We start from the raw sequence: 27,144 nt of genomic DNA, 5'->3' as shown, positions 1-27,144 counted from the left end.
AAAAGGTGAGTGGGAGATGGGAAGGTGGGAGGCTGGCGAGGCAGAGGAAGCAGCTAATGTAAGGGATGGGCTGACGCAAGAGAACATGTTTGGAGCCTGAGAGGTGTGTGTGAGCGGGCGGCAGCATAGAAAAAGTCTGGAAAGGTGGCAGAGCAGAGAGGCCATACCCCAAGGCCACAGGGAGATAGGGAAGGATTTCAAGCAGGGGAGTGACAGGCCCAGATTTGTGTGTAGGGAAAACTGGTCTGGTCTCAGCATGGAGGTGGCATGCAGACTGGGAGCTGGGAGCCCCATTAGGGGAACGCAGAAGCGACGCCGGTAAACATGGTGAGGGTTGAGCTAAAGTCATCGCCACTTCTGCTAACAAGAATCTGTCCCCAGGCCCTCTAGTAGCTGTTGCCTTCCTGAAGCTTGGGATGCATGCACAAAGAGAGCTGTGTCTGGCTCATAGATTGCGGACACCTGGTTGACCTCTTGATGCCTGTGTATCATGTTTAGCTCCTAAGCCTCTCTTCTCTCACTGCAACATCACACGGTGATCACGCCTCCCACAACACGCAGTGGGCATCATCAAAGGAACAGCAGCTGACGGGAACCGCCCCCAGCTCCGAGAGGTCTGAATTCACACACCACACCCCACACTCTTCTTCTTGGGCTTGCTCAGCACCCTGTGGGGCACAGCACCCGGCCCCGCACTCTCAGGTTTCCAGGTGACAGGAGCCCTTTAGGCTTCTTGGCACCAAGGGCATGGCTGGGTCCTCACCAATGTCCCATGATAAGAGATCCCACCAGCAGCCAGGCTGTACAGAACCTACATGGAGTGAGGGGAAGAGGAGGCCAACACATTCTAGGTTGGTTACCACTGGGCGGCCTTGTCTAATATCTAAACATCATACATCTAAAACCAGACAAGGACAGAGATAAGAGAACTGCCTCGAACTCTCTACTCCTTAAGTGGAGACCCCCTTAACACTCTTTTTGATTTTATTATTATTATTATTTTGAGACAGGGTCTTGCTTTGTCACACAGACTGGAGTGCAGTGGCTCAATCACAGTCATTGCAGCCTTGACCTCCTTGGCTCAAGCAATACTCCCACCTCAGCCTCCAAAGTAGCTGGGACTATAGGCGCATACCACCACATGGGGCTAATTTTTTTTTTTTTTTTTTTTTTTTTTTTTGGTAGAGACAGGGTTTTTTCATGTTGGCCAGGGTGGCCTCAAACTTCTGGGCTCAGACAATCCGCCTGCCACAGCCTCCCAAAGTGCTGTGATTACAGGTGTGAGCCACCATGCCCGGCAACACTCTTAATATGAGTGACTTGGAAGCTTTTGAAGCCTCTATCCCTGGTGGCAGTGGTGTGCCCCTGGCCTTTCCCTAGACTGGGCTAAAGCCCCTGCCATCCACTCTCCCAGCACTCCACACTTCCCTTTCCATGACATCTATCCCTTTTAGAATTACAGGTTGAATTTCTGCCTTCCTTGCTAGGCTGTAAGTTCCGCACTGGACATAACTGCATCTGCCTGGTGTGCTGTTGTTTCCCTGGTGTCTGAACAGAGTCAGGCTCCTGACAGGCCCCCGCTATTTGCAGCTGAGTCAATAGGACGTGCAAACTGAGGGAGAGGAAAGGGTGGAGGGAAAATCGCAGACCTCAGAGGTCTGGGGAGAGGAAAAGTGTCTTGCTCAAGTCACAGGCTAGGCAGGAAGAGATCACGGTTCCTGCTCAGAATCTTTGACTCTCAGTCAGGGCCTTTCCCACTCATTATGCTGTGCTAGAAAGAAGCTACAAAACCCATAGAAAAGTGTTCTATAGTTAAATAAGCTTGAGAAACTCTGGGTTAGACAAAATGAAAGGAGTTTCTTTGCCACTGGTCTTTTCAGGCCTTTAACACGCTCCTGTGCCCACGCTTCTGGGAGAAGGTCACACACAGCACTCCATGCTCTCTGACCCTGGAACTCTGCCTGTGAAGCAGTTTGAAACCTCCGGCACCATCCCCCAACTGTGTGTCACAATTATTTATTAAATGTGACACAGCAGAGAGATTTGTTGCCATTTTTCTGAGCAGGATAGGAAAATCCTTTTCTAAAAATAAAAATACTTCGAAACCCCAATATACAAATGGGATGAAAACGGAACTGCTCTGGTTGAAGGGGGGTCTGGGGATCCATCTGGAGCTGTCCTTTCACTGTTGCTATGCAAAGAACACTTGTTTCCTGTGGAGCGCAGTTTGAAAACCACTGGTGCCGAACTGGCACATGAGGTTGAAGCTAGGAGGCTTCTAGTGCTGGCTCTGCCATGGACTGTTTCACCCTGGGCAAGTCATTTAGTCTCATTGGGCTTCAGTTTCCCGTGTATACGATAAGTCTGCCACACTGTATGTTTCTTAGAGTCCTGAACTTTCAGCTTTGATATGGTGAGGAGTACACTTCTATGACTATAAACATCCAACTCCAAGATTCCATGGCTTAGTATTCCAGTTCTGGGACTGCCTGTAGTTAGCCCAAGCTGGTGCAGCATGCTGGAGCCCAGGCTGTGGAAAGCAGAATTCATTAACTGCAGTGCACTGCCCAGGGGCACTGGGTTCCTGGGATGGGGGTGCCGGGTTCCTGGGGTGGGTGGACCGGGATCGGCAGCCGCTCAGTGGGACAAGCTGGGAGAGGGACCCAGGTCTCCTGACTCCTGCTCTATCTTTAGATCTCCATAGCAACTGTCACCAGGGCACCGAGCTGAAGGCACAGGCTGAGTGGCTGCCTGCAGAAGGAGGGAGAGGCATTTCCTTCCCGTGCCTCTTCTTTTGCTAGGCTCAATTCTTGAGCCAGGAAAGGGGACTGAGAATGAAGCTGTTCACAGCAGGAAAGGCTTGGGGCCAATACAAAGACAGTCCAGGGCCCCACCTTGCTCTCAGGACATGGTGAAGTCATAGAACCCAAGACCTTCATGTGTCAGGCTCATGGCACAGGAGGAAAGGTAGAATTCTCTTCCAAAGAGCTTTTAGCCTCTCCTGGGTCCTTCCCTACACACTCAGGAAGCCATAATCTGAGATGGTGCTGAGGCCACAGCTGGAGCCCCCATTAGATCCTCTAATCGGAGAGGCCAGGGAAGCTCCTCCTGAATCTTCCCCTGCCCAACTCCTACTCCTCCTGGGGCTCAGCCTGGACTTGGCTTCCTCTGAGGAGTCTTCCCTGACTCCCAGGCTGGTTGCTCGCTTCCTCAGGGTCCCTACAGCCTGTCCCCCTTTCACATAGTAGAAGGCCAGAGGAGTGATTAACCTCATGGGGCAGATGAGAAGTAGAGGTTCTGAGCAGCAAAGACACTTGCCAAATGAGCAGCAGGACCAGGCCTGGACTCCACGTCTTCTGATTCCAGTCTGTGCTCCTTCCTGGGTCCCAGTAGCAGGCCCATGGCTTAGGCTTTGGAAGGGAGGCCAGGGCTAGAAGAGGAAATAGGAGTCCTCAGTGAGGCCTGCGCACAGTAAGCACCTGGCTATGTCCTTGTTGAACTCAGCCGAGCCACAGACCAGTGCGAATGGCTTTCTCCGACAGCAGCTGACCAGCTCTTTAATTAGGTCCTGGCCCAGGCGGCCAAAGCGGGTCTTCTCTTGGTAACTCCAGGGAAGCTGCTCTGAGGAGCTCTCCTGGGAAGACAAGAAAGGCATGGGTCACTACAAGGGAGCAGGGGGTCCTTAGTGTTCACATAGCCAGCTCTTCTCTGCAAAATAAAGAAACCGAGGCTGTAGGAAGCCAGCCTATATCCAGCCCCACCGTGGGCCAGGCACTTCCTCCTCATCCCCAAAACAAGCCTGTGGGAACTGTCACCTTCCCATGACAGGAGAGGCACAGCGGAGAGGGACTTCCCCGTGGCACACGATGAGGTGGGGGCAGCAGCAGGACCAGAACTCAAGTCCCACCATTTCTCGCTGCCTTCCAGCAGCCACACCTGTCACTGTGGGAGGAATGTTTTCTCCCCTGACTGTGGGTTTCCCAGAATCGTTCCAAGGTTAGCTATCATCATCATCCTTGGAGCATAACTTTTGCTCGTTTCTTTTAAGGTTTCAATGAACATGTTCATTTAGCAGATATTTACCAAGTGCTTACTCTGTGCCAGGCACCGAGCTGGCCACTGGGGATATGGCAGCTGCTCAAAAGAGACAAGTGTCCTGGCTGCATACAACACAGATCCCAGGTCACAATGCCTTCATCGAGAAAGGCTAAGCTCGTGTTCCAAGGCTGGACGGTGACCCCAGGCACCCAGGACCCTACTCTCTGCCTTTCTAGCCTTAGCTGAAGCTTTCCTCCTCAGGGTCACAAAATGAAAGTTCCACTCCTAGGCGACTTGAAGGAATTTCTTCTATTTTTTTAAATGAACATTTTATTGGAGTACAACATATGTGTAGAAAAGTACACAAATCATTAAGTATATAGTTAGCCCTCTGTATCCATGGGTTCCACACTTATGGATTCAACCAACTGTGGATTGAAAATATTTTTAAAAAAACATTTAAAAATAACAATATAGCAATAGAAACACAAAAAGAAATACAGTAAGAGCTATTTACTCACTATTTACATTGTATGGGGTATTATAATTTAGAGATGATTTAAGGCACATGGGAGGATGTGTGTAGGTTATATGCAAATACCGCACCATTTTATATCAAGGACTTGAGCATCCTCAGATTTTGGTATCTGCAGGGGGTCCTGGAGTCAATCCCCCATGAATACCAAGGGACAACTATATATAGTCTGAAGAATTTAAATGAAAAAACCATCTTACCAGCCCACAAAAAACAAAATCCAGAAGAGAGCCATCACTCTGCAGATCCTATGAGGGCAAGCTGCTAGTTCCTGGGGCTAGGCACAAAGACAGGATTGGTGGGGAGTGGAGCTCCACTGCCACTTTCCTGGCTGAGTGACTGACCTCTCAGGACTGTGATTGTGAGGAGAGTATCCGCTATGGAAAGTCACTGTCCAGAGAGCCGTGGTGCTGGTGCAAGCCCTGGCAGAGGCCCTGTAAGGAGAGGCCTCTATTCTGAGGCCCACTCAAAAGGCCCTGGAGGCAGGTACAGTGGCTCAAGCCTGTAATCCCAGCACTTTGGGAGGCTGAGGTGGCAGGATCGCTTGAGTCCAGGAGTTCAAGACCAGCCTGGGCAATGTGACAAAAGCTGGTCTACAAAAAAAAACTAAAATTAGCTAGGGGAAGTGCTATGTGCCTGTAGTCCCAGTTGCTTGGGAGGCTGAGGTAGGAGGATCATTTAAGCCCGGGGAGGTTGAGACTTCAGTGGGTTATGATTGCACTACTGTACTCCAGCATGGGCAACAGAGTGAGACCCTGTCTCAAAACAAAACAAACAGGGTGCCCTGGAGTCCCACCTCACAGAGTCTGTGCTGAGGAGGAAATCCTCTCTGATGATCTGGCATTTCCCATGCTCCCGCTACAGTCTGACTCACCAGATGGGGCCTTGGGGCCCACTGGCCTCACCTCCCCTTTTCCACTGCTCATTTCCCTCAGACTACTTAGGTTCAGCTCAGCCTATCCCACCATGCACCCTGAGATGCCCTGGGCCTGGCTGCTGGTGAGATGGGCAGGGGACCCCACAAACAGTGACGGTGCAGCAGGTGGGTGCTGTGAAGGAGAGCCGGGGTGGTGGCAGCAGAACCACCAAGACCAGCCTGGGGGCTCCAGGAAAGCTTCCAGGATGGACTTCTACCTCAACAGGGATGTGAGGGGTACACAGGTGGGAGGTGAGGAAGGGGGAGCACTCCTGGCAGGCAGAACGGTGTGAGCAAAGGCCCAGAAGCCAGAAAAGCACAGCACACTTGCAACCATGGGCAGACCAGTGACATCAGGTCACAGCTTACAGGGAAGGCGGGCTGGGAGATGAGGCCACAGAGGGAGGCAGTTCTCAGGTGTGGACCTTATCCTGTGAGCAGTAGGGAGTCAGGGAAGCACTGGAAACAGGGTGGTGGTGTGGTCAGATCTGTCCTTAGGACTGCGGGATGCAGGACAAATCAGCAGGGAGCGGCTGGTAGGGGGAGACTCTTGAGGATGCTGCAGCTGTGGCCCAGGCAGGTGAGGGCGCACACTGAGTCAAGGGAGTGTGGACAGGCAGGAGCCACAAGTCACTCCCTTCACCTGCCACTAATGGCCAGCCCACTCGCTTGCCCAACTCCATGCCACTGGCACCACCCTGGCCCAGCTGGGGGCTAAAAATCTTCTATTGCTGGTGAACTTTAATTGAAAAGCCACCTGCTTGGTAAAGCCCTCCCTGACCCGGCCTGGCCTCTCTGCCCACCGCTGGCATCCTGAACATCTTCACAGCACCTTGTGCTGTGCTGCCTTATTCCGAGGAGCACTAAGACCACAGCCTTTGAGCAGGACCTCCTGGGTTCATACTCCACTCTCCACTAACCAGCTGTGTTACCCTGGGCAAGGTTCTTAACCATTCTGTGATTTCACATCTGTACAAGGAGCATGATGGGAGTATAAGCCTCATAAGATTGTAGTGGAGATTAAATGAGTAAATAAAGTGCTTAGAATGGTGCTGGCTACAGAGAATGTGCTGAATGAAGGGGAGACCTTTTCGGCCGCCTCTGTGGCTGTCACCCACAGATAGGTGAGCAGCCAGAGGGCTGGGAGTTGGTCACCTTCACTATTGTGTCTCTGACACCTGCCACATGCTCAGGTGATAGAGGAGGGAAAGCAAAGCTGGCCAGCAGCTTGTGGACCCTCTGCCAGGTGCTGCCTTCCTGCCCTCCTCTCAGTGTCCTTGTCCAGGCTCTCAGGCAGGCTGTCTGTGCTGCTGGGCAACAGTGGCCCATCCCTTGCACCCACCCCTTGGGCTGCACGCTAGCCTTTGGCTCCATTCTCCTTCCTTAGGCACTTTCTGCTGCTATAAATGTTCACCATGCTCTCAATGTCATGCCACTGAGCATTCTGCCCCATGGACAGGCCTGCAGAACCCAGACCCTGGGGAGCCCAGGGACCCTTATATTGGGATGGGAAATCCAATTTCCTCACCCTCCACACCCAGCCACAATGTTGAGGATCAAATAAGTGTTTAGGGACTACATAAAGCTGCCTCATAGTGGGACCAGATGAGAAGGGTGCTCCACAGCACCAGGCAAGAAGGCTGACCCTAAGCACCAGGGAACACACGGGGCCCAGCAGGAATCCAACCCACGGGGGACAGGAGGGAAAAGTGAAGCTACCAATCAGGGAACGGCAGGCCAGCAAAGGTAGCTGAGGGCCTGGCTTGAGATGAGGGGCAGATAAACCCCCATGCTCTAACCTATGGGGGTGGCCCCAGAAGCGTTACCTGAGTGAGCAGAAGGGATGTGGAGTCAGAGGGAGGAGGGTTCGGCAGGGAGAGTCACTGCCAGCTATGGTGGGGTCCTCCTATGGAGGGACAGGCTGAGGTGGGAGGATACTAGTAAGCACAGGGAACTCAGATCAGTTTACTCCAGCAGTCACTAATGGAGTCCCTGTTCTGGGCCTGGCATTATGCTAAGCACTGAAGAAAGAGGCTGAGGTAGACATGTGGTCTCTGCCTCAAGGAACATCACTCAGTCAGAGGGAGGTCTGCAGCCTGCCCTGTCCTCTACAGCCAGGCCCCTGCCCATGTAACTGATGATGCCAGAGGGCGATGGGAGGCAGCAACACATGAGGTGAGAGCCAGAGCTCGGCAACCAGACAGCCCTGGGCTCAAATCCTGGCCTCAGCCCTGTCCAGCAGCATGAGCTGGTGGGCAGCTTCCCCCCTAGAATGTGCATCTCCTCATCTGTATAATGAACATGAGAACACCTTCCTTCCTTACAGGTGGGTGCTCCACCAGTGGCAGGGATTATGACTACAGCATCCATTGCCAAAAGAGGCTAGAGCTGGTACTCAGGACAGGTGCAAAGGGACTGCAGAGTCTCAATCAAAAAAGGAAGTCACCACCCTGGGCTTACCTGGCTGAGTACAAAGAAGGTACGGACGTTCCAGAAACAGGCCTGCTCTTGGAGGAAGGTTTTCAGGTAGATGCTCTCAAAAGTCTTGAAGCAACCGACTAGAGTGACAAAAGTCTCGTCATCCTCATTGTCTGTGATGCTCTGCAGGATGGGCACCATGGGGGCCAGGCCCGTGCCCGCAGCCAGCATGAGGAGCTCACCATACTGGGGAATAGAAGGGGTATGTATGACAGGTGGGTCGGGAGAATCTCACCCTATCCCCTCTACTATGGGGCTTTTCCTTGAGCTTCCTTCAACTGGATGGCAGTGACCTTCCTTGGTGTCCAACCACCTATGTCCCCTCTCTCCCTCCTCCAGAAAGTCATCCTTGTTTGTGAAAGGCATGTGAGGTTTGGGTAGTGGAGACAATGAGATATGGGGGCTGAAAGGGAACATAACAGTATAGCCCATCCTGTAAGTGGCCTGGTTGCCTACTAAAGCATCCCCACAAGTACTCCGCTTACACACTTCTGCTGACAGGGAGCTCACTACTTCCCAAGGCAGTTTGCCCTACTATAGGCCAAATCCTTTGCCAGGGAGGTCTTTACTTACATTGAGCTGAAACCTACTCCCATCAAAGCCTTGCCCACTCCCAACGCCATTCCAGCCCTGCTCTCTGGGCTGCTTCCTCTGCCCCAGGGTACCTCTGCAGAGATCTCAAGGGCCCACCTTGGACCTCTGAGCTTGCTCATCTCTAGGCTAAATGAAATAATATGCATAAGCATGTAGCACAGCACTGGCACAAAAGAGTCACTTGAAAAAGGTGAGTTCCCAGCCGGGAGCGGTGGCTCACACCTATAATCCTAGTACTTTGGGAGGCCAAGGCGGGTGGATCACTTAAGGTCAGAAGTTCGAGACCAACGTGGCAAAACTCCATCTCTACTAAAAATGCAAAAATCAGCCAAGTGTGGTGGTGCACGCCTGTAGTCCCAGCTACTTGGGAGGCTAAGGCAGGAGAATTGCTCAACCTGGAAGGCAGAGGTTGCAGTGAGCCAAGATCATGCTACTGCACTCCAGCCTGGGCAATAGAGCAAGACTCCATCTCAAAACAAACAAACAAACAAACAAAAGGGTGAGTTTCCACCCCAAGAGGTCCCAGTTCCATCAACTCCTCTTCACTGAATTTATTTCCGGGCTCTAGGCCTCTTAAAGAGGGGTGACCCTCTGTAATCCCAGCACTTTGGGAGGCCGAGGCGGGTGGTTCACGAAGTCAGGAGATAGAGACCATCCTGGTTAACATGGTGAAGCTCCGTCTCTACCAAAAATACAAAAAATTAGCCGGGCGTGGTGGCAGGCGCCTATAGTCTTAGCTACTCAGGAGGCTGAGGCAGGAGAATGGTGTGAACCTGGGAGGCGGAGCTTGCAGTAAGTGGAGATCGCGCCACTGCACTCCAGCGTGGGTGACAGTGTGAGACTCCATCTCAAAAAAAAAAAAAAAAAAGGGGGGGGGGTGACCCTCTTTAGGGTCAGTGCCTTAAAGTTTAGTACCTGAGTGATGCAGGGGTATTCACCTCCTTCATTCTAGAGATTAGGCCTCTGGGTATAAATCCCCAACCATGTGATCTGGGCAAGCTCTTTCACCAATATGAGCCTCAGTGTCCTCACTGGTAAAAAAAAGAAAAGCACTTCCCCATAGCAGCACCTATCTCAGAACTGTTACAAGGATTAAATGAGATGAAGAAAAGTGCTTGATTGGCCGCATGTGGTGGCTCATGCCTGTAATCTCAGCTACTCAAGACTGAGACAGGAGGATCGCTTGAGCCCAGGAGGTTGGGGCTGTAGTGAACCACGATCATGCCACTGCACTCCAGCTAGGCAAGAGTGAAACCCTGTCTCAAACAAAACAAAACAAAACAAACAAAAAAGAAAACTGCCTGGTGCAGATCCAATTAGATCCCTCCCTCTCCCTAAGCTGCTGAGACTCACGCCTGGCAGCTATTCTGCATCAGTGCTCTCTCCAGCCTCCAGGTCTTCAGCTTGCCATGCTCCTCCGCCTCCTCCCATCCTAGCTCGGGCTATCCTTTGGAAGGCCTTCCCCAAGCAGGGGAAGGGGAGGGTCCTTTCTTTGCGTTTCCACAGCTCCCTGTGAGTCCCTCTGAACCACACTGGCCACACTGTGCTGCTGTCATCTGTCTGTGTGTCTGACTCCCCCAGCAGACTGTGAGCTTCTGGAGGACAGGGGACTCATCTGACCCATCTCTGGGTCCCCAGAGTCCCCTGGCACTGGGTGAGCACTTGTGTCTGTTTGTTGAATGAATGCACAGACAGATGCTAATATGTCAGTCCTCAGGGCTGATGTAATATCCATCTGTACTGAAGACAACTGCAGAGCAGCAAAACAGGGCCCGGAAGAGGGCAGGAGCTTCCCAGATGTCCTTGCATGGTGAAACCAAGGCTTACTGAAATTTCAGTGACTGCATATTAAGCTGTGAGACACCATTTCTTTTTCCTCACCATCAGGTCCTACAGCCTCCCCAGATAAGAAATCCACGGTAGCTTATGCCTATAATCCCAGCACTTTGGGAGGCTGAGTGGGGAGGATCACTTGAGCCAAGGAGTTTGAGACCAGCCTGGGCAACATGGTGAAATCCTGTGTCCATAAAAAAATACAAAACTTAGCTGGGCATGGTGATATACGCCTGTAGTCCCAGCTACTTGGGAGGCTGAGGCAGAAAGATTGCTTGAGCCCAGTAGGTGGAGCTGTAGTGAGCTGTGACAGCACTCCAGCTTGGGCAACAGAGGGAGGAAAGGAGGGGGGAAGGCAGGAAGGCAGGAAATAAATGCAGGGCCTTTCAAGTATTCTGTGCATGTGAAGGAGCAGCCATAAGGCATTGGGAGGCTCCACCAGAAAAGGTGGTCAAGACAACGTTCATCTGTTATCCACTCAAGACAAGGAGGAAACACGAACAATTTCCATTCCCTGCTCTCAAGCATCTGGGGGATGCAGTGTCTAAAATGCAAGGCTAAGCATGGTTAGTACTAGGAGAATACTATGGAAGAGTATTAACATATGCATAGCACATATCTGTAGAATGGGGTTGTAGCACCTAAGAGCTGCTGTGAAGACTGTGTAAGTTACCATATAGCAAGTGCTAAGGTCCGAGCCTGGCACACATGAGGTGCTACACGTGCTTGATATTATTATACATATATACTACACATGTACATGCAGTGTGCATTTGTACATATACTCATGTGGAAGAGGGTTTGGAAGGATATACACCAAGCCATAAGATGGGTGTGTCTGGGTAGATTGCCTGTGAGTGTTTTTTCTTTTCTTTTTTTTTTTCGTCTGCTGATTTTTGGGTAATGAACACGTACTACATTTATAAAAGAAAAAAATAATAAAAGATCTTTTTTTTTTTTTTAAACAGAATCTCTTTCTGCCACCCAGGCTGGAGTGCAGTGGCACAATCTCGGCTCATTGCAACCTCTGCCTCCTGGGTTCGAATGATTCTCATGCCTCGGCCTCCCAAGTGGCTGGGATTACAGGTGCGTGACACCATGCCTGGCTAGTATGTTTTGTATTTTTAGTAGAGACAGGATTTTGCCATGTTGGCCAGGCTGGTCTCAAACTCCTGACCTCAGGTGATCCACCCGCCTTGGCCTCCCAAAGTGCTGGGATTATAGGCGTGAGCCACTGTGCCCAGCCAAAAAAGCCATTTTAAAATTAAACAAAAAGAATGGAGAGGAAGGCATGATTCATTCTTTTCCATTTGTTTTCATTTTGCTTTGTTTTCCTAATTATAAAGTAATAGGTGTTTGCTGCAAATGATTTAGAAAGTATAATGAAGAAAATAAAAATCATCCATAATTTCACTACCCAGAACTGCTAACATTTCAATGCATTTTCTTTTCATATTTTCTCTGTGCATTTTAACTTAATTTCCCAACCTCCTGTATATTCAGTTTTTTACCTAGTGTTTGTCACTTGATCTTACAGCATAAGTATATAACATCATTTATAAACATAATTTTAACATCCAGGATATTATTCTATCAAGTACCTGTAGCCCAGTGTACTTAACTGTTCCCCTGCTGTTGGATATTCAGTTGTTTCCAATTTTCTGCTATTTTAAATAAAGATGCAATGAACATATGCAAAAGAGCCAGCATTTTGATTCATTCTGTAGGACAGACTTCCACAGTGGAATTACTGGGGCCAAGGATTTGAAGACTCTGAAGACTCTTGGTACATACTGTCATAATGCTTTCCAGATACGCACCAACTGATGAGAAATTATGAATTCTTTCTGGGAAAGTCGGGGAAGGATTTAAAAATGCCAGGATGATGATGAGAAGAGCCATCTGAGCTGGGAAGCAGGAAGCCATGGGGCATATTTAGTCATGTGACTGCACTGTGAAATTGGAAGGTGTCTGAGGGTCAGAGGGCATAAGGGCTCCTAAACACCAAGTACATGAGTCTGATGTTCTAAGCAATGGGTGCCCTGGGTAACTTTGGAGCTGGGCAGGCAGTTTCATTTACAAGTGTCTATTCCGGCTGGAAGTGGTGGCTCACGACTGTAACCCCAGCACTTTGGGAGGCTGAGGCAGGCGGATCACCTGAGGTCGGGAGTTCATGACCAGCTTGACCAACATGGAGAAACCCTATGCCTACTAAAAATACAAAATTAGCCAGGCATAGTGGTGCATGCCTGTAATCTCAGCTACTTGGGAGGCTGAGGCAGGAGAATCGCTTGAACCTGGGAGGTGGAGGTTGTGGTGAGCCAAGATCGCACTATTGCACTCCAACCTGGGCAACAAGAGTGAAACTCCATCTCTAAATAAAAAAATAAGTGTCTATTCCATCTTCTCCCATGTCCGACCCCAAGGATACACTTGGGATTGTGTGTGAGCTCAGGGAGAATGGCATAGTGAGATGCTGTGGGCTGAAACATGAAAACCACAGTCAATAGGAATCTCTTGAGGATTTAAGGTGCTGGCACTGACCTGGTTTGGTTTATAGAAGAAATCTCCAAAAGGTCCTCGCCAGAAAGCTGTGTCTCCTGCTCTCCAGGACTCAACATACCGGGACATCAGCCCCATCTGGTAGCACTGGAAGCAAACACAGGGAGACATCAGTGGGACAGGTACATGCTGCCAACACAAACCAGATTAGCTATTAATGTGGAGCCTGTTCTGTATGCTAAGTGCTTCACATGTGTTACCTCATTTAATTGTCCTCCTCATCCGACAAAGTTGGTACAGTCATTCCCAATTTTCAGATGAGGCCCAGAAGCTTACACAGAAGGTAGACAGGAGGCTGGGATGAGACAGGACCTAAAGCCTTCAATATAGAGGTCCCAAACCCAAATGCCCACAGGGACCATGCAGGTACCATACGTGATGATTAATGGCAATTAACACACAGTCTCAGCATCAGGGAGACAATAGGGAGTGATGGGGATTATGATAAGTTGGCAAGCAATGCTCCTTCTAAGGAGGGAAGCCAGTTTGCAGGTTTCAGTCTATAGTTTGTGGAGCCTAACTGGCCAGATCTATTGATTTTCCAAAAGAGGCAGGAAATCCATATTTTTATTTAAAATCTCCCATTTTTGAAATGTCTGCAATTAATTCAAAAATTTAAAACTCTATGCTGGCCAATACCGAATACATCTGTGGGCTAGATTCAGGCCACCCATCTGCAGTCTCTGCATTATCCTACACCATCTCCTGGCTGGATGAACAATGAAGGTTACAGGAATGATTCCTCCATGGAGAGGGGAGTCTATATTGCCTGGGTGTCTGTCCACTCTGTGCCAGGTACCATGTTGAGGATGCAGGTAAGACACCTAGATCTTAAGCTCCATGAATGAATGAATCAATCAATCCAGATTCAGGCTGTCCCCTTAAGGAGCTTACAATCTAGAAGGGACCTAAGTCTCAGACATATACAAGGTAGAGACCATCTAATACCCATGAGAAGAATAAACTAGGAATAAACCTGAGAAGGCTGCAGTCACTTCCATGGATGGGATCAAGGATGGCTTCCTGGAGGGGGAAGCATTTGAATTGGAACTTGAAAGATGGGCAAGATGGAATTCACTGGGGATGTGAGCAGGGGTGCAGAGAGGACTCTGGACATCAGGTGTAGAATGGTCAGGGGTAGGACAATCTGGGTCATGTTTTGGGAACAGCAAGGGAACATGGTAGGGTGAGGGTGAGGGTGAAGCACTGGGAAACAGGACTGGAAGGGTGTTTGGAGTAAGATTATAGCCAGGCTTAACAGAGAGACATGGCTTTGGTCCCCAGACCTGTTTTTAAGCACCCATGGCCATCTCTGATATCATCCCTGACTTCCCTGGGCACCACGTGCACAATGCAAGGGAAGTCTCTGGCTCAACTGGAAGGGGTCTAGAAGGAAAGGTGTGTTTTTTCTCCTGCCTTGCTGGAGGTTGTCTCCATGCATGCTTTGTTTTCTGGCCCCTGTCTAGGGTGAGACATGATCCCAGCTGTGGCCTTAGAGGCCATATGGCATAGACAGCACCCAAGAAGAGGGGAAGGATTCTTCCATGTTGTCTTTAGTACCCTGATATTGTTTGGCTGTGTCAACATCCAAATCTCACCTTGAATTCCCAAGTGTTGTGGGAGGGACCCAGTGGGAGGTAACTGAATCATGGGGGCAGGTCTTTCTCGTGCTGTTCTTGCGATAGTGAATAAGTCTCATGAGATCTGATGTTTTTACAAAGAAGAGTTTCCCTGCACAAGCTCTCTTCTCATCTGCCACCATGTGAGATATGCCTTTCACCTTCGGCCATGATTGTGAGGCCTCCCCAGCCATCTGGAACTGTGAGTCCATCAAACTCCTTTCTTTCATAAATTGCCCATTCTCAGGTAAGTCTTTATCAGCAGCGTGAAAATGGACTAATACATACCCACACAGAGCCTGGCACAGAGTAAATGCTTAATACATACTTGTTAAATAGAACTGACACTGAACTTTTGTCCTTCCATTTGGATGATATTACCCAAGGGGCCTTGAGACAAATGATGTCATCTTTCTGAGCTTCAGTTTCTTCATCTGTAAAATGGGAATAATATGATCTACTCTATAGGGTGGTTATGAGGTTGAAATGCGATAATTAGAATAAAGAGACAGGGGCAGTACCTGGTACCCAGAAAGTGCCTGAGAAATGGGAGCTTCTCCTTCCCTTCTACATGGGAGGGTCAAACGATAAGCCCTGCCTACCTTCCCAATTTGCAAAGACATTTTTGGCTCTTCCTAGCCAGTGGCTTAGAGATAATTAGGCATCTCTCTAAAGAGAGGCTTTCCAGTAAACGAAGGCGAAAATCAGCCTTGTAGCTGGGAGAGATCCAGCTGCCCTGAAGAACTGTCTCCAGGCTTATCCTTTCCACAGAAACACACCCCGAGAAGCAGCTTGGGGAAGCAGGCCATTTGGAGAGGATTTGTGGAATCTCCCAGACAAACAGTTGCGTGAAGAAGGGATCCCATCCAAGCTTATGTGTGAGGGAATAAATACTCGCGCTCTGATGGCAGGTAGGAAGGCAGGAGCTGGAGGCAGTGCTAAGGTCTCGGTGTCAGGAGGCAGGACTCACCTACCAGCAGCACTTCTTACTAGCTGTGGGGCCTTGGGGCCTCTGTGGGACTCAGTTTACTTATCAATGCAATACAGATAATAAGTCATGTCTTATAAGGTAGATTAAGGATGTGAACACTATTCTTAAATATTGTAATGATTCCATTTGGGAAATGATGATCTAGAGCTGTGTATTAGGTTGGCCCACATGAAGCTGATGTTTCTTTAAGTCAAAAAAGTTGGAATATCAGCAATTTCATGTAGCTCAACCTAATTATTCTTTCCACATAATTGGGCCTCCACAACTTCTTATATATTTGTTGCCTATTCCTTGGGTCTCCAGGGTGTTTTGCACCCCTACTTTGTTCATCTCATCTCTGCCAATTCCTCCATCCACCCCGCCTGCTCCACCAGCACCCTCTCCTCCTGGTTCTCAGGCTGGGTACGGTTCCTAGAAGACTTGTTCTATTTCACCCCCCCCAACCTTTGGTTAACCATCCCCTCAGCCTAGAATGCCATTTACGGCCACTGCCAATTTGCACTCCTTCTTCAAGGTCCAATTCCAATGCCCCTGGTCCTGCTCACCTCCCCTGAGAGGTGATGTTAGGTTAGTCCTATCCATAAGCTTCTCCATGTCCTACCTCTTGCCTAAACCTCTCAGCTTGCATCCTGCTCCCTTGGCATGCCTTCCTTCTGTTCCAGAACAAAGGACTTACTTCCCCAATTGCCTCTGTCCATGTTGTTCCCAGCACTGAGTTTCCTTCCCACATTTTCCCTCTAGCTCTCCACTCCCTAGACACATAGCTTCTCCAAGGAAGCCTGGCCTGCCTCCCCTGCAACCCAGTCGCTGAGCTGGGCTGGGCCTCCTTATGCACAAAATCTGTCACACTGTATTGTCCTGATCTGGTCACTTGTCCTGGGCAGGTATCTTGAGGGTAGGCACTGTGCTTGACTCACCTCTGGACCCCTGTGCTCAGAACACAGTGGGTGCAGGGGGCCTTGGCTTCCCTTCCCTGTGCAACTTGGTGCTCACTCTCCACAGATGGCGGGAAGGTGAGGTGAGCAGTTTCCCTTCTTCCCCTTCTCAGTCGGAGTTATCTTTTAGTAAAATCTGTCAGGAACACGCTGGAACAGCCCTTTGTTGGTGGACTAGCGGCAGTCCCTTCCCCAGGAAAGGAGATGGAAGAAGTCCTCCTTCACCTGTCCCTGCTTCTCCCTCAGGCCAGCCCCCTTTCCTGTGAACCCTGACTTTTCCCACATTGGTAGGAACTGCCCCATCATGACCAACTTGGCAGAGGAGGCACAAGTCCACGGCATCTGAGAGCATCCTCGAAGGTCAACTCACCTTAATTAACACTTCAAAGTATCCTTCTGCATTGGCAGGGCTGATGGGCGTATAGGCTCTCTGAATTTCTAAGTCATCTACTATCCCTCTGGGAAAGAGAAGCATGCAGTCAGTCAGCCAGTCATTCAACAAACCCTTTTAAGGCTGGGCACGGTGGCTCAGATCTGTAATCCCACACTTTGGGAGGCCGAGGTGGGTGGATCATTTGAGGTCAGGAGTTTGAGACCAGCCTGGACAACATAGTGAAACTCTGTCTCTACTAAAAATACAAACATTTAGCTGGGTGTGGTGGTGCACATCTGTGCACACCTGTAGTCTTAGCTACTCGGGAGGCTGAGGCACATGAATCACTTGAACCCGGGAGGCAGAGGTTTCAGTGAGCCGAGATCATATGCTTCTGCACTCCAGCCTGGGCAAAAGAGCAAGACTCTGTCTCAAACAAACAAACAACTGCAAATCCTTATGAGCTACCTCCTCTGCCAGGCTGGTGAAAATAAAGGTCCTCACTGAGAGGCAGGCAAGATGCAACAGAAAAAAAAAGAGTACTGGGCTCATCCACTGCCACGTGCTGGCTGTGAGATCCCAGTAGATCATCTCATCTCCCGTGGCCGCTTTTGTAAAATGGGGACAGCTATCTGCATTCCAGTTGTGTGGATGGGAGAGTGCTTCAAAAAGTACACTGAAGATGTGAGTTGTTTTGAAGACATGACTGTCATTTTTCCTGACCTCTTCTCGACCACAGAGTGATAAAGATAAAAACAACTGCTAACATTTATTAAACACTTACTAGCACCTGACAGAAGCATTAGGACTGGAAGGATCCTCAAAGGGCCCCAGTCTAAAGCCCTATCTCATGCACGAATCCTCTCTATGTTACCAAAAACAGGGTCAGGATAACCACCATGAGTCACAGTAATAGCCATGGTGTATTAAATGTATGCATGTATCAAGCATTTCATATGCATTATCTCATTTAACTCAAACAACAACCCAAATGAGGAATCCAGTGCTTAGAGAAGTGAAGTCACTTGCACAGCTGAAATTCAATCACAGCTCTAACTTCAGAGATGGGTTCCTCACCACTGTTCCTCAGAGTTTCCCAGGAGCTTCCCTAAGCAGTCTTCTCTCAAGTCCTACTACGTACAAAACTTTCTTCTCTGAGGTATGCAAAGATTAAAAAGGCCCTGTCTCAATGCACCAAAAGCATGAGGGGCTGGACAGAAATACTTAATAAATGCATATGAAACAAAGGGGACATAAGGAACAGAGCATAGAGCATGGCTTGGCTGCAGAGCACTATGACGTCTGCTGCAACAGAGGTAAAACTGATACATTTCAGAGGGAGTGTGCAGTCTCCTCTGGGAGCCTAGGAAACCTCCTGGAGGTGGGCGCTGCAGGATAGGCCAGCCACTGACAAGGGCAAATTGGGACAGGAAGGGTGGCGGGAATCAGGTGTGGAGCAGGAGGCTGAGACCAGGGCAGGGGTGGGATGGCAAAGGGAGAAGAACATGGTGGGAAAGTAAGCTGGGGCCTTGGGTTAGGACATTATCATGGAGGCAATGTGTACCTCAGATACCTTCTGGGGTGCCACATTGCCTCCATGCTGCACTCCAGAGTCACATGGTCAAATATGTGTGTTAGGGATGTCACTGCAGGGACAGAGTGGGTGAAGGAGGGGAGCCAGCCTGGAGGCAGGGAATTCTGGGCATTCTGGTTCATGGATGAAAGGATGCCTGGGACTGTGACCTGCCCTGTGGCCCCTCCTGCCCACTGGGATAGTGAACTTCTAGGACTGCTGGCCAGGCCACAGGCCAGAAGGAGGTGGACACAAATACCAGGGACCGTTGTGAAGCAAGTGGCCAGAGTCTGAGCAGCAGTAAGTGCTCTTCTGGCTTCCACCTTCTCCTCTAGCCGCACCTTGTTTCCTTTGCTGGCTCCTCCCCCTCTTGCCAATGCCATAGATGCTGGTGTTTCCAGGGTTTGGTCCTATGCGCCTTTCTCTTTCCATGCACACGTTTCCAAATACCACTCAGGTATGTGCCAATGACTCCCAAACCCATGCCTGCAGCTCAGATCTCTCTATTAAGCCTCAGATTCACAGAGCCAACAGCCTAACAGACAACTCTACCCAGACATTCCAAAGGGTCTTGTCTCTGGGCAGGCAGGGGTGGGGACTGGGGTGGGAGTAGAGTGCCTAAGTAGACTGGGAGGAAGTAGGAACCTCAGAGGAGTGGTAAAGAGCGTAACGCAGGAGCCAGGCTGTCTGGGTTTAAATCCTGGCTCTGTGACTTATTAGCTATGTGGTGCTGGGCAAGCCCTTTATTCTCAATTCTATCAATTGGTACTAATCATATTAGGTTCATACCACAAGCTCTAAAGCCAGACTGCTTGCCTTCAAATCCTGGCTCCAACATTTCCTAACTGTGTGACCTTGGCAAGTTTCTGGACCTCTCTTACTTCAATTTCCTCTGGGAAATAACTGCACCTACCACACAGGATTTTGTGAGCGTTAAATTATTTCACGCCTATAAGCACACAGAACTGTGCCTTGGATAGTAAGTGCTATTAAAGTGATTGTGTTGTTATTATTTATTATGAAAATGCATTATCTAGTTCAATCCCAAGAACCCTCTGAGTCATGTGTCACTATGTCTATCTTGAAGATGACAAATGGAGGCTTAAGGGAGAGTACGCTAGTTGCTCAAGGCCAGCAGCTAGCAAATAGCAAAGCAGGGCTGTGAAGCTTTGGTCCTCCCGCTACCTGAGTGTACCGTAGGATGAGGTGCTGGCCAGGCTGCAGGCCAAGCTGGCTGTTCCCAGGTAGAGCAAACCGGACACGGTATGTGTCCTTAGTGAGTCTGTCCATGGCACTGATGCAGAAGGCCACGAAGGTCTCTGGGTTCAGCTTGGAGGGGCAGCTCTGCAACAGGAAGAGATCCAACAGCTAGAGGTCAGGGCTCCACAGACACACAGGCATCCATAGCATCCTTCCCACTGTCCCCAAGGAGAGGCTGTCTTGGCTCGGGAAGTTTCCTGTAAACTGGACACTAGCCTCACCTTACTCCCCTTTGAAAATCAGATCCAAGAATGCCAGAGCGCTTTCCTTTGAGCCTATCCTGCTCTTAAGCATTCCACGGCTCCCCTCAGCTCCAGGGTAAAGTGCGGGCTCCTTCCTTACCTGGACACTCAAGGGCCCTGTGGATGACCCTCACACCCCATTTTATCTCCCAGGCATCTGGTGCCAGACTTTTCTTCATCCTCCCAGGAACACCCTGCTGCCTCCTACTTCTGAGTCTTTATTAGCTCAAGCAGTGCCCTCTTATCCAGAACATTCATCTCCAATGTGTAAAAGACATACCCATTCTTCAAACCTGCTAAAATCCAGATTTGCATAATTTATAAGTTGATGGGACCTCAGAATATCTAACCCAATATCTGTGTGTTACATATGTGAAAACTGAGGCCTGAGTTGAGTCATGCTGGCTTACTTGTCTACAGTCACATTGTAGACAAAGATTCAAATTCATGTGGAAGTCTCAGCCCACTGCCTTTAACATTCCACCCCAACCTACATCTCCTCCAGGAAGCCTTCTCTGAATGCTGTGACTCACAGACCTTTCTCTCCTGTATAATACTCCATTTACTCTTGGGACCCCTCAATCCCAGCTTAGGGCCTGGCACCATGTGTTCCTGCAGCACCAACTCTGGAACCCCAGTTACCCATGGTAGTGCTGACAATATCACTGAATCGACAGAAATTCTCGGGCTTGGCATTCGAGGCCTTGTCTCCACTGTGTCCCTTCCCACAGCCCCCATCCAGGATGACCTCTTCATCATCAGCCAGAGCACCTGGGTACCCTCCGGCACAGCTGCCTGGTGCTTTGGAAGGAACACTGGACTGGGAGTTGGGAGAACTGGGTTTAGCCCCAGCTCAGCTACTGCCTCCCTATGGAGTCTTCAGCATATCAATTTGATCCTCTGGGTTTCAGTTTCCTAGTCTATAAAAAGGGCCACTCATCCCTGATAACTTTATAGGGTTATCATGAGGGTCAGATGAGATGCAATGTAAAAAGCATTTTATAAAATATAAGTTACCATGGAAATGTAAAATCTTTTCCTATTATTATTGCTTCATTAAAAGTTAAAAAACAAAATTACAAATTGGAATATGCTATTTTATAGGACTGACAAAATGTTTGTGTTTGTTTGCTTCCATCTGTTTGCAAATTTTTTTTTTTTTTTTTTTTTTTTTTTTGAGACAGAGTCTCGCTCTGTTGCCTAGGCTGGAGTGCAGTGGTGAGATCTCGGCTCACTACAACCTCTGCCTACCAGATTCAAGTGATTCTCGTGTCTCAGCCTCTTGGGTAGCTGGGATTACAGACGTGTGCCACCACATCCAGCTAAGTTTTATACTTTTAGTAGAGATGGGATTTCACCATGTTGGCCAGGCTGGTCTTGAACTCCTGACCTCAGGTGATCCACCCACCTCGGCCTCCCAAAGTGCTGGGATTACAGGCGTAAGCCACCGTGACCAGCCAAGTAACCCTGTGATTCTTTGTCCCCCTTCTGTAAGCTGAGTTTTTTCAGCACTGGTACCCCGGCATCTTTATTACCAATCTCCTTGTGCCTAGCACACAGGATATGGTACTTAGTAGATCTGGGAGAAACACATTCATTCATAAAACAAATATTTAATGAGTGCCGACTGTAATGCCAGGAACTACTCAAGGTGCCGAGGATAGAACAGTGAGAAAGACAGAGGCCCCTTCTCTGCCAGAACTGATATTTTAGCAAGAAGATGGACAGTATACACATAAAAGAATACATCTAGATGGTGTCTGGTAGTCCTGAGTTAGGAAGATAAATGAAATTTGGGCAGAGATCAGAAAGAAGTGAAGGGGTGAGCCACGTGGAGATGGAGGGCAGTGAGAAGAAAGAAAACACAGAGGTTGTCACAAACATTCCCCAGTCACTGGCAGAAGCCAGAGCACTCTAGTCCCCATCACCACCTTCCAGTGGCAGAAATACAAGGAGACATTAAATATAAAGTTATTCATGCCTGTAATCCCAGCAAGCACTTTGGGAGGCCAAGATGGGAGGTTCGCATAAGCCCAGGGGTTTGTGCCCAGCCTGGGCAATATTGCAAGACCCTGTCTCTATCTTCACGAAAAGCAAAAATACGGCCAGGTACAGTGGCTCACACCTGTAATCCCACTACTTTGAGAGGCTGAGGCAGGCAGATCAGTTGAGGTCAGGAGTTCGAGACCAACATGGTAAAACTCCAACTCTACTAAAAATGCAAAAAAAAAAAAATTAGCCAGGCATGGTGGTAGGTGCCTGTAATCCCAGGTACTCAGGAGGCTGAGGCAGGAGAATTGCTTGAACTTGGGAGGCAGAGGTTTCAGTGAGCTGAGATAATGCCACTGCACTCCAGCCTGGGTGACGGAGTGAGACTCTGCAATAATAATAATAATAATAATAATAATAATAATAATAATAATAATGTCATGTTGTTTTGGGGTTCAGAGAAACAACTGCAAGGCCAGGCATGGTGGCTCACGCCTCTAATCCCAGCACTTTGGGAGACCGAGGCAGGTGGATCACCTAAGGTCAGGAATTCGAGACCAGCCTGGCCAAGATGGTGAAACCCCATCTCTACTAAAAATATAAAATTAGTCAGGTGTGGTGGCACACGCCTGTAATCCCAGCTACTTGGGAGGCTGAGACATGAGAATCGCTTGAACCTGGGAGGCGGAGGTTGCAGTGAACCAAGATCATGCCACTGCACTCCAGCCTGGGCAACAAGAGCAAAACTCCATCTCAAAAAAAAAAAAGAAAAAAGAAAAGAAAAACAACTGCATTTGTTCAGAATGTCTGATCTATAATAGCTTAAGAACAACATGTGTAAAAATGACTAAACTTTGGTCTAGTTTGAGCCCCAAGAATGAGGAATCGTTGGTCAAAAAGTGATGATGGCTAGGCAAGGTGGCTCATGCCTGTAATCCCATCACTTTGGGAGGCTGACGTGGGAAGATCACTTGAGACCAAGAATTCGAGACCAGCCCTGGCAACATAGCGAGATTCCATCTCTACAAAAAAGAAAAAAAAAAAGTGATGCTGATGCCAGATGGCATTGAGAGAGGTAGAAATGGGAGACACCTCTACTCCACATTAGTCAGGAGGGACACAGAAAATGGGAAGACTGTTCAGATGCGGGAGATCAAGACAGGGACAGATGCAAAACAAAACCTATGCACAGTGCCAGAAAGCATGGGTCCTCAGTTTCCCTATCTGTGTAATACAGGGGATGAAGTCCGGTGTTCTGACATTTATAACTGTGAACCCTCCTAAACATTACAATAAAGGGCTAATCTGCTTAGTCCAGACTAAGTCCTGCGGGAGTTAAGGAGGAAAAAGTCAGTAAGGGCCAGAGAAGAAAAAATATCAGCCCTAACATCCATTATTTACCTAGAATAAACTATAGCTAGTTTAGTCCATAAGGACAAGGACTGTGTCTGTCACGCTCACTCTCAAATCCTGTCTGTCTCACAGGGCCTGGTATATAATAGGTACTCAATAAACATAGTTAAGTGAAATGGATGTCAAGCTCTGTGCTACACATCCCAAACATTTAGCCTCAATTTACAGATGGGGAAACTAAGGCTTAGGTCGACTAAGGGACTGTGCCTCAAACCACACAGCTGCTAATAAGTTTGCTTCAGGGCTGGGCTTTGAGCCTGGATCTGTTTGCTTCTGTTATGTGTACTCTTTTCTTCTGCTGTACAGTCAGGGAAGGCTTCCTAGAGGTGTGCTTTGCAGGGCCAAGGCTAGTAGATTCTGCCGCCCTGGTGCTCATATCGAGAAGCAGCCTCCCTCACCTGTGACTCTGGCCCACGCAGCAGGCTCCTGTCCTTGCTGGCTCGGGCTGCCTCCCACCTTGCCAGGTCTCGGTGATAGAGGTCAAACACACAGGGTGAGCAGCCACTGCCACAGCACTGGGAGGGCAGGGGTTCCATGGGCCGCAGCTGCAGCCAGGCTTCCTCAGTGTCGTCGTCCTCCTCCCTCTCACCCATCATCAATGGGGCTTGGGTAGCCTAGAAGGAACAACTGGGTGCTCTTCCAGAACAGGCCAGGCTCTATGAGACCATGGGCCAAGGCCCTGCTCCTTGGCCAGCCTGGGAGAGGGAAAACACAGGGGTTATTCTCTGGTCTCCTCTATTCTTCACATTCTCCAAAGTCTGCAGGTGCCAGCCTCTGCGCAAGCGCTGGGGATGGAGATGGATCAGCCAAGGGGTCTGCTGTCTGGTAGGGAGCATTAACCATTTACTATCATTGGTTTTAGAAGGGCAATCCCTTGTGTGAAATGAATCTTTCTTTACTAGAGGAAAGGGTTTGGCTTCAGGAAACCTGGTTCTACTACTCATGAGCTCTACGACTTCAGGAAGGTTTAGCAGGATGGGACCCCCTTGAGCACAGAACGATGTCTTATTCTTTTTGTATTTTACCACCAAGCATAGCTTGGCATACGGAAGAAAGGACACAACAATCAGAGCTACTAACCAAGGTTTCCTGATCTGTTCCTGTGCTCTGAGTGCCAGTTGACACTTTACATAGAAATTACATTGAATTTTAAAAGATATTTTTGTTTTGTTTTGTTTTTCTGAGATGAGGTCTCACTCTGTTGCCCAGGCTGGAGAGCAGCAGCATGATCATAGCTCACTGCAGCCTCAACCTCCTGGGCTCAAGCAATCCTCCTGCCTCAGTCTCCTGAGTAGCTGGGACTACAGGTGTGCGCCACCATACCTGGCTAATTTTTTTTTTCTTACTTTTTGTAGAGACAGGGTCTCACTATGTTGCCAGTCTGGTCTCAAACTCCTGGCCTCAAGTGAGCTTCTCATCTCAGTCTCCCAAAGTGCTGGGATTACAGGAATGAGCCACCATGTCTGGCCTTAAAATGTTTTAAATGATAAAGTAAAATATATACCTACAACTCAATTATAAAAAATTAATTAAAAATATAAAAGAACACCTGAGTAACTACTGCTCAGTCAAGTAAAAAGAACCTTGCCAGTATTCCAGAAGCCACCTGTGTCCCTTCCTGATAACTGCACTTCCCCTAGGTTACCATAATCTGACTTTTGTGATAATTATTTCCTTTTTCCCCTAGTTTTGCCACCTTTGTTTGCACGCCTAACCACTACAGTTCAGCTTTGCCCAGAGTTTCATACAGCTTCTAAAATGGTGGCAACCAGGGTTTTAACTCTGGCATGTCTGGTTTCAAAACATATCGTTCTTTAATCGCAGGAAACAGAAGGTTGTGATGAGATGAGGACTTAGACGTGCAGCTTCAGGCAGGATGAGAAGGCAGGGGTCAATGAGAGAAATACTGAAGAGGAAATTAATAGGACACTGACACTGAATAGATGTGAGGGAGTGTGGGGGGACAGTGGGGTCGAAGGGACATCCAACCCCTTGGATCTGGCTTGGATTTTGGGTAGACAGAAGGCTCAAGAAGAAGTTGAGTTTTAAGGGAAAGCAGAAGAGAGTTTAGTTTGAGGTATGCTGAGTGCCTGTGGAGGATCCAAATGCAAAATCCAGTTGTGAGTTGGATTAAACGGTCTAGATATGAGTCTGGAGATGGATGGACAGTGAAGAGAGAAAAACAGGTGCAGTTGAAGGCCTGCCTGGCTTCACTCTCTCCTGTAAGCACTCCATGCACTTGGTCCATCCCTGCTCATAAAAGGAGCTCAATAAACACTTTTCTTTCTTTCTTTCCTTTTTTTTTTTTTTTTGAGACAGAATCTCACTCTGTTGCCTAGGTTGCCAGGTTGGAGTATAGCCGCATGATCTCGACTCACTGCAACCTCTGCCTCCTGGGCTCAAGCGATTCTCCTGCCTCAGTCTCCCAAGTAACTGGGACAACAGGTGCCCAACACAATGCCTGGCTAGGTTTTGTATTTTGAGTAGAGACAGGGTTTCACCATGTTGCCCAGACTGGTCTTGAACTCTTGACATCAGGTGATCTGCCTACCTTGGCCTCCCAAGTGTTGGGATTACAAGCGTGAGCCATCACACCCAGCCAATAAACACTTTTCAAATGAATGAGTCTCTCTCTACCTTACAGCATTCAAACTGTTACATGTTTGTGTGTCTCTCTTCTTTGAAACAGTTCTACTTGAGGGCAGAGTCCTGCTTTTCATTTATTCATGAAACAGAACAGTGGCTAATTTTTTTTTTTTTTTTCTTCTGAGACAGACCTTGCTCCAATACCCAGACTAGAGTGCAGTGGCACAATCTTGGCTCACTGCAACCTCCGCCTCCCGGGTTCAAGCGATTCTCCTGCCTCAGCCTCCCGAGTAGCTGGGATTACAGGTATGCATCACCACGCCCAGCTAAGTTTTGCATTTTTTTGTAGAGATGGGGTTTTGCCATGTTGGCCAGGCTGGTCTCAAACTCCTGGCCTCAAGTGATCTGACTGCCTCAGCCTCCCAAAGTGTTGGGATTATAGGCATGAGCCACTGTGCCCAGCCACAGTGGCTATTCTTAAATGTGCATAATATGAAAGAAGGGAAGGAATAAAGGAACCCAATTTCAGGGCTATTGGTTAAACATAGTCTGAAAGACAAATCAGTGAGGTGATTTGGCTATGAATTATTTGTTTATTTATTTTGGAGATAGGGTCTCACTCTTGTCACCCAGGCTGGAGTGCAATGGCATGATCATGGCTCACTGCAGCCTCAACCTCCTGGGCTCAAGTGATCCTCCTGCCTCAGTCTAGAGTAGCTGGGACTATAGGTATGTGCCACCACCGCCAACTAATTTATTTTTTGTAGAGATGGGGTCTCACTGTGTTGCTCAGGCTGGTCTCAAACCCCTGGGCTAAAGCAATCCTCCTGCCTCGGCCTCTCAAAGTGCTGGCATTACAGCATGAGCCACCGTGCACAGTCTGAATTATTTTGAAATGTTTCTGTGAGGGCAGTTTGGGATTCATCAGGGGTCTCCACACTTACATGTAGACTCCACAGTTTTTACGGAAATCTCACCTGCAAGCTAACTATTCATTTAAAATTCCACAAGCAGGCTGGACACGGTGGCTCAGACCTGTAATCCCAGCACTTTCACAGGCCAAGGCAGGAGGATTGCTTGAGGCTAGGAGTTCAAGTCCAGTCTAGGCAACATAGCAACACCCTGTCTCTAAAACAATGAGGTAAAATTACACAGGCAAATCAAAGTAAAAGAGAGTGTTCGCCTTGGCCGGGCGTGTGGCTCACAC

General features: G+C 48.8%; 1 protein-coding gene across 3 annotated transcripts in view; it reads right to left on the bottom strand.

Annotated features, from left to right (window-relative positions):
- The window catches only part of CYB5RL (cytochrome b5 reductase like), a 32,055-nt gene that overhangs the window by 1,247 nt on the left and 3,664 nt on the right, over window positions 1-27,144 (bottom strand). The window contains exons 2-7 of one of the 3 annotated variants that reach the window (XM_007978659.3): window positions 23,750-24,046; window positions 19,643-19,791; window positions 16,872-16,959; window positions 12,939-13,043; window positions 7,950-8,153; window positions 1-3,634 (exon numbers count right to left, since the gene is read on the bottom strand). The exon at window positions 1-3,634 is cut by the window's left edge and continues 1,247 nt beyond it. In XM_007978659.3, the coding sequence (XP_007976850.1) occupies window positions 3,431-3,634; window positions 7,950-8,153; window positions 12,939-13,043; window positions 16,872-16,959; window positions 19,643-19,791; window positions 23,750-23,947 (948 nt within the window). In that variant the 5' untranslated portion in view covers window positions 23,948-24,046 and the 3' untranslated portion in view covers window positions 1-3,430. Of the gene's footprint in view, window positions 3,635-7,949; window positions 8,154-12,938; window positions 13,044-16,871; window positions 16,960-19,632; window positions 19,792-23,749; window positions 24,047-27,144 lie in introns of those variants that run through there. The other 2 variants (XM_038000354.2, XM_038000363.2) reach the window with 2 other exon arrangements.

The sequence above is a fragment of the Chlorocebus sabaeus genome, chromosome 20 (genome assembly GCF_047675955.1).
Source record: "Chlorocebus sabaeus isolate Y175 chromosome 20, mChlSab1.0.hap1, whole genome shotgun sequence".
NCBI lineage: Eukaryota > Metazoa > Chordata > Mammalia > Primates > Cercopithecidae > Chlorocebus > Chlorocebus sabaeus.
This window is presented reverse-complemented; position numbering and strand designations above follow the sequence as displayed.